This window comes from Calidris pugnax, unplaced genomic scaffold (genome assembly GCF_001431845.1).
Source record: "Calidris pugnax isolate Ruff unplaced genomic scaffold, ASM143184v1 scaffold28, whole genome shotgun sequence".
In the NCBI taxonomy this organism is placed as follows: domain Eukaryota; kingdom Metazoa; phylum Chordata; class Aves; order Charadriiformes; family Scolopacidae; genus Calidris; species Calidris pugnax.
The window spans coordinates 15,251,177-15,257,176 of record NW_015090842.1 but is presented as its reverse complement, the minus strand read 5'-3'; the positions used below and the strand labels follow the sequence as shown (position 1 = coordinate 15,257,176).

The following is a 6,000-nucleotide window of genomic DNA, read 5'->3' as shown; positions in this document are numbered from 1 at the left end:
AGGCGGGGGGACGGGGGGCTCCCCGGGGGCAGAGCGAAGCTGCGCCGGCAGCGGGGCAGGCGGTGGAGGTGGCTTAAATTGGGAACATGAGGCTTTGTTGCAGCCGCAGAGAGAGACCGGTTGGTGGTCGGGGGAAATGGAGCCTGAGAAAAGTTTATGTAAAAATCAGGGGCTCGTCGCCTTGTGTTTTAGGCTGGGGCTGGGCCGGGCTCGGAGGAGTTAGTTGAGCATAAAGACCTTGAGCATCTTGGAGGCATGGGTGCTTCTGAGAATGGGGGCGCGTGTTGGGAGCGGGAGGCGGCGCGTTCTTGGTGTCCAGCGTCTCTCTGGAGCAGGAGGTTTTGTTAAAATCCCAGAAAACAGGTGGCCCCGACGTGCTGGAAAAGTTGTTTGGTGTGCGATTGCTTGGTTTAGTTTGTCCAAGGTAGCTCTGCTCTGTCTTTTCCTAGGATGAAGAAGGTGGTCTTTGCCACAGGAGCCAGCCCCTTACGGTGGTGATATCCTCATTAGCCGAGCCTTTCTTTGAGAGCTGCTCCGCCGTCCATGTGCTCTTCTCCGCCTGGTGACTCTGTAGTTGGCAGGCACGAGGAGTGCGCGTGTGGCAGCCTACACGCACAGTTGGGGATTTTTTTATTGGTTTGTTTTAGTAAGAGCTGAAGTAGGAACATTAAATGTTTTATAAGGACAACGTATCTGGAGAACCGGTTCCTTTTTTGAATCTCCAAATGTATATGTGGTCAGCGCCTTCCCTCGTTTCCATCAATTTTATTTTTGCTTCACTCTGTGGTTCAGTTTGATATCGGACTAGTGGCGTTTTTGCTTCACTCAACATCTCTGCATTTATTGGAATTAGGATATTTGAACTCGCTCTCTTCTGTTTCTTGTTAACAATTCTGTTTATGAAAGCTGCCAACGTTTTATGTATTTTTCCTAAAATGACTGTTTTGCTGCTGGAGGTAGTGCTGTGTTTCTGTATGGTAATATCAAATTATAAAATATTTTCCAAAGCCTCATATTGAGCAAAGGAAATAGTTATTAAAACAGAGGCTGGGCCATTGTTAGTTTATCCCGAAGCTGATTGTTTTGTGATGTCTTGAGATCTCCAATGGTGATTTTCTGGGCTTTTTAAGCTTGTTTGTTTTTGTACCAAGCAGGCAACATTACCTTTCATATCAATGAATGTGGTAATGGTGCAGATCTCTTCTCTGATTTTCTTGAGCTGTCTCAAATCTGATGCTTTTATTTCACCTAGATGTTTGTCTCTGCTTTTAAGCAGCCTTTCATTCTATTACAGTTTTGAGACAGAACTAAAGGATTTCGTATAATGGAGACATTGCTTAAAATCATCTTGACGTAGCATTTAAAAAGACCCACAAAATCACAGGTGATCACTTAACACTGTAGCTTTTTGAAATGTTTGCATTGCTTCATTGCACATTGTGTTTTGCTTTCTTTATTCATTGTTTATTGCTTCACACTACAGTGAGCAGGTGTTAAACCTGCTAAAGAAAAATGCTTTTTATTAATACTATATGTTGGCATATTTGTGAATTATGTGTACAAATACATTTTTATTTCTCTTTCTCAAACCTCCTTTGAAATTCAAGAGAGAGTTTTTTTTTTTTTTGGTTGATATTTTTTTTAATGCTGTAGTAGCAGAAGCCCATAGTGTTGTTGAGAGCTTTGTCCTTATTTCACAGATGCACTGGGAATTGTTTTTAATCTCCTTTCTGCTTTCCCATTACAGATGGTGATGACGACCCACAACTCTCCTGGGTGGCTTCATCTCCCTCCAGCAAAGATGTTGCATCACCCACTCAGATGATAGGAGATGGGTGTGATCTCGGCATCGGGGAGGAGGAAGGGGGGACCGGCCTGCCGTATCCCTGTCAGTTTTGTGATAAGTCCTTCATTCGCCTGAGCTACCTTAAAAGGCACGAGCAGATCCACAGTGACAAACTACCTTTCAAATGCACCTACTGTAGCCGGCTTTTTAAGCACAAGAGAAGTAGGGATCGCCACATAAAGCTTCACACGGGGGATAAAAAGTACCATTGCCATGAATGCGAGGCTGCCTTCTCTCGCAGCGACCACCTCAAAATTCACCTGAAAACCCACAGCTCCAGCAAACCCTTCAAGTGTACTGTGTGTAAGCGTGGGTTTTCATCTACCAGCTCATTGCAGAGTCACATGCAAGCTCATAAAAAGAACAAGGAACATATGGCAAAGACTGAGAAAGAGGTGAAGAAGGATGATTTTATGTGTGATTACTGTGAAGAGACATTCAGTCAGACTGAAGATTTGGAGAAGCACGTAATGACACGCCACCCACAGCTTTCCGAGAAGGCAGATTTGCAGTGTATTCATTGCCCTGAAGTATTTGCAGACGAAAACTCGCTGCTCACACACATTCATCAAGCCCATGCCAACAAAAAACACAAGTGCCCTATGTGCCCGGAGCAGTTTTCTTCAGTGGAGGAAGTCTATTGCCACTTGGACAGCCACAGGCAACCTGACTCCAGCAATCACAGCATCAGCCCTGACCCGGTCCTGGGGAGCGTGGCGTCCATGAGCAGCGCAACGCCCGACTCCAGCGCGTCGGTGGAAAGAGGTTCCACCCCAGATTCCACCTTAAAGCCTTTGAGAGGACAAAAGAAAATGAGGTCCGTGGACAGAGAGGAAGGCCAGAACTGGTCTAAAGTTACTTACAGCTGCCCGTACTGCTCGAAGCGTGACTTCAACAGCCTTGCTGTTCTGGAGATCCACCTGAAGACCATTCACGCAGACAAACCTCAGCAAAGCCACACGTGCCAGATCTGCCTTGATTCCATGCCTACGCTGTACAACTTGAATGAACACGTGAGAAAGGTGCACAAAAACCATGCCTATCCCATGATGCAGTTTAGCAACATTTCCGCCTTTCACTGTAACTACTGCCCGGAGATGTTTGCAGATATTAATAGCTTACAAGAACACATCCGTATTACTCACTGCGGCCCAAATGCTACCCCTCAAGATGGCAACAACGCTTTCTTCTGTAACCAGTGCTCCATGGGCTTTCTGACCGAAGCAACCTTGACTGAGCATATTCAGCAGACTCACTGCAATGTAGGAAATTCAAAATTGGATTCCCCTGTCATTCAGCCAACACAGTCTTTTATGGAAGTTTATTCATGCCCTTATTGCACAAACTCCCCCATTTTTGGCTCCATCCTGAAGCTTACAAAGCATATTAAAGAAAACCACAAGAACATTCCTCTGGCACACAATAAGAAGTCAAAAGCAGAGCAGAGTCCGGTTTCTTCTGATGTTGAAGTCTCTTCCCCTAAAAGGCAACGGCTTTCTGCGAGCGTAAACTCAGTGTCTAATGGTGAATACCCATGTAATCAGTGTGATCTAAAGTTCTCAAATTTTGAAAGTTTTCAAACCCATTTAAAGTTGCATTTGGAGTTGCTGTTGAGGAAACAGTCTTGCCCTCAGTGTAAAGAAGACTTTGATTCCCAGGAGTCTCTTCTGCAACATCTCACTGTACATTACATGACAACTTCAACTCATTATGTATGTGAGAGCTGCGACAAACAGTTTTCTTCGGTGGATGATTTGCAGAAGCATTTGTTGGACATGCATACTTTTGTGTTGTATCACTGCACCCTTTGCCAAGAAGTTTTTGATTCCAAGGTATCTATCCAAGTGCATCTGGCAGTCAAGCATAGCAATGAAAAGAAGATGTATCGTTGCACAGCCTGTAACTGGGATTTTAGGAAGGAGGTGGACCTCCAGATCCATGTGAAGCATAGTCACTTGGGGAATCCCTCAAAGTCTCACAAATGCATCTTCTGCGGTGAGACCTTTAGCACAGAGGTAGAACTGCAGTGCCACATCACCACTCACAGCAAAAAATACAACTGCAAATTTTGTAGCAAAGCTTTTCACGCCATCATCTTGCTTGAAAAGCACTTGCGGGAAAAACATTGTGTTTTTGATGCTAGCGCTGAAAATGGTACAGCTAATGGCATGACCCCAACAAATAAGAAGGCAGAAGGGGCAGATATCCAGAACATGTTAATGAAGAATCCAGATACTTCCAACAGTCACGAAGCCAGTGAGGACGATGTAGATGCTTCTGAGCCCATGTATGGCTGTGACATCTGTGGGGCAGCCTACACTATGGAGGTCCTCTTGCAGAACCATCGTTTGAGAGATCATAACATCAGGCCTGGGGAGGACGATTGTTCTAGGAAGAAAGCAGAATTCATCAAAGGTAGCCACAAGTGTAATATCTGCTCAAGGACCTTTTTCTCAGAAAATGGCCTGAGAGAGCACATGCAGACCCATCGAGGCCCGGCTAAGCACTACATGTGCCCCATCTGTGGGGAACGCTTCCCATCTCTCCTGACCCTGACGGAGCACAAAGTCACTCACAGCAAGAGTCTGGATACAGGGACATGTCGGATCTGCAAAATGCCGCTGCAGAGCGAGGAGGAGTTTATCGAGCACTGCCAGATGCATCCAGATCTCAGAAACTCCCTCACCGGGTTTCGCTGTGTTGTCTGCATGCAGACGGTCACCTCTACCCTTGAGCTGAAAATTCATGGGACGTTCCATATGCAGAAATTGGCAGGAAACTCTGCAACCTCGTCGCCCAATGGCCAGGCCTTGCAAAAACTCTACAAGTGTGCGTTGTGCTTGAAGGAGTTCCGGAATAAGCAGGACTTGGTAAAGTTGGATGTGAATGGCCTTCCCTATGGCCTGTGTGCTGGATGCATGACCAGGAGCACCAATGGACAGTCTTCAGGCTTGGCTCCACAGGAGGTGAATGAGAGACCGTGTGGCAGTCTGAGGTGTCCAGAGTGTAGTGTCAAATTTGAAAGTGCTGAAGACCTAGAGAGCCACATTCAGGTAGACCACCGAGACCTGACGCCCGAGACTAGTGGCCAAAGGAAAGGTACCCAGACGTCCCCCGTTCCCAGAGTAAGTACAGATGAACTTTAAAATGTGACCTTCAATGTGACTGAGAACTGATCTGATGTTTTTTTTTTTCAACTGACACTTTCTAAAATTACTTGTGCTACTATAAAAACAACAAAACAGAAGGAAAGGTAGAGTAATGCACATAGAAAAGTTAGATGTTGCTCAGCCTTGCACATTCCTTGATTCCCAGTGGCAGCGAATCAGATTTTTTATCATAAAACTGCCCTAGATTAACCCACAGAGAGCTGAGACACTTGAATGGCGGGGATTGAGTTTGTCCATGAATTCTGATGCTACTGAACTGGCAGATCTGGAAAATCTGTGGCATTTCCATGAAAAAGGGAGATGCTGAGTACCCAAAACAAAACAAATCAAATCTGATCTGTCATACTTGAGGGATGAGATTATTTCTTACCAGGGAACTAAACACGAGCAGGAGGATAAAGGAACTTTTGAGGAAAAATGTAGTGAATTCCACCCTACTCCTCAAATTCTCACCTAAAACAAATTTCTGTGCTAAAGAGCTTGTCCTTACGGATGTCTTTCAGAGTGAACGTTGTGAGGCTACGTGGATGTCTGTGTGCATATGTGTGTGCTTGTGCGTGCATGTGTGTATGATTTTTAAAAGTGATTTTAAAAGGATCTGCATCATGACCCTCCTGTAAGATAAGTAGTATTAGCAAATCTGGAAATTGCTGTCTAATGCAGGTTACATATAAGTGTGCTCTCCTTTAATCTTTGCAGATAGTCTGCTTTCCTGTTTCTTAGTTTACAAGATACTTGGGAACGTGCAGATCCAAGTAAGGTTTCAGAAGCTTACTCAGGAGATTAATATCATTTGCAGTTTATAGTCTTTTAAAATTATTTGTTGATGTTTTGGTTCAAGAATGGGCCAAGTCAGTCCTTCCTCTGTCAGGAACAGATGGAATGAGAAGTAGATTTTGGAAAACTTCTCAGGAGACCAACAGCAGACACATCTGAGTATTGATATCATCTGACATTTTTAATTAAACATGATGGGGTGAGATT

General features: G+C 44.8%; 1 protein-coding gene across 3 annotated transcripts in view; it reads left to right on the top strand.

Annotated features, from left to right (window-relative positions):
* The window catches only part of ZNF423 (zinc finger protein 423), a 244,113-nt gene that overhangs the window by 142,047 nt on the left and 96,066 nt on the right, over positions 1-6,000 (top strand). For all 3 annotated transcript variants that reach the window (XM_014942178.1, XM_014942177.1, XM_014942176.1), the window contains one exon: positions 1,748-4,971. In XM_014942178.1, the coding sequence (XP_014797664.1) occupies positions 1,748-4,971 (3,224 nt within the window). The remainder of the gene's footprint in view (positions 1-1,747; positions 4,972-6,000) is intronic.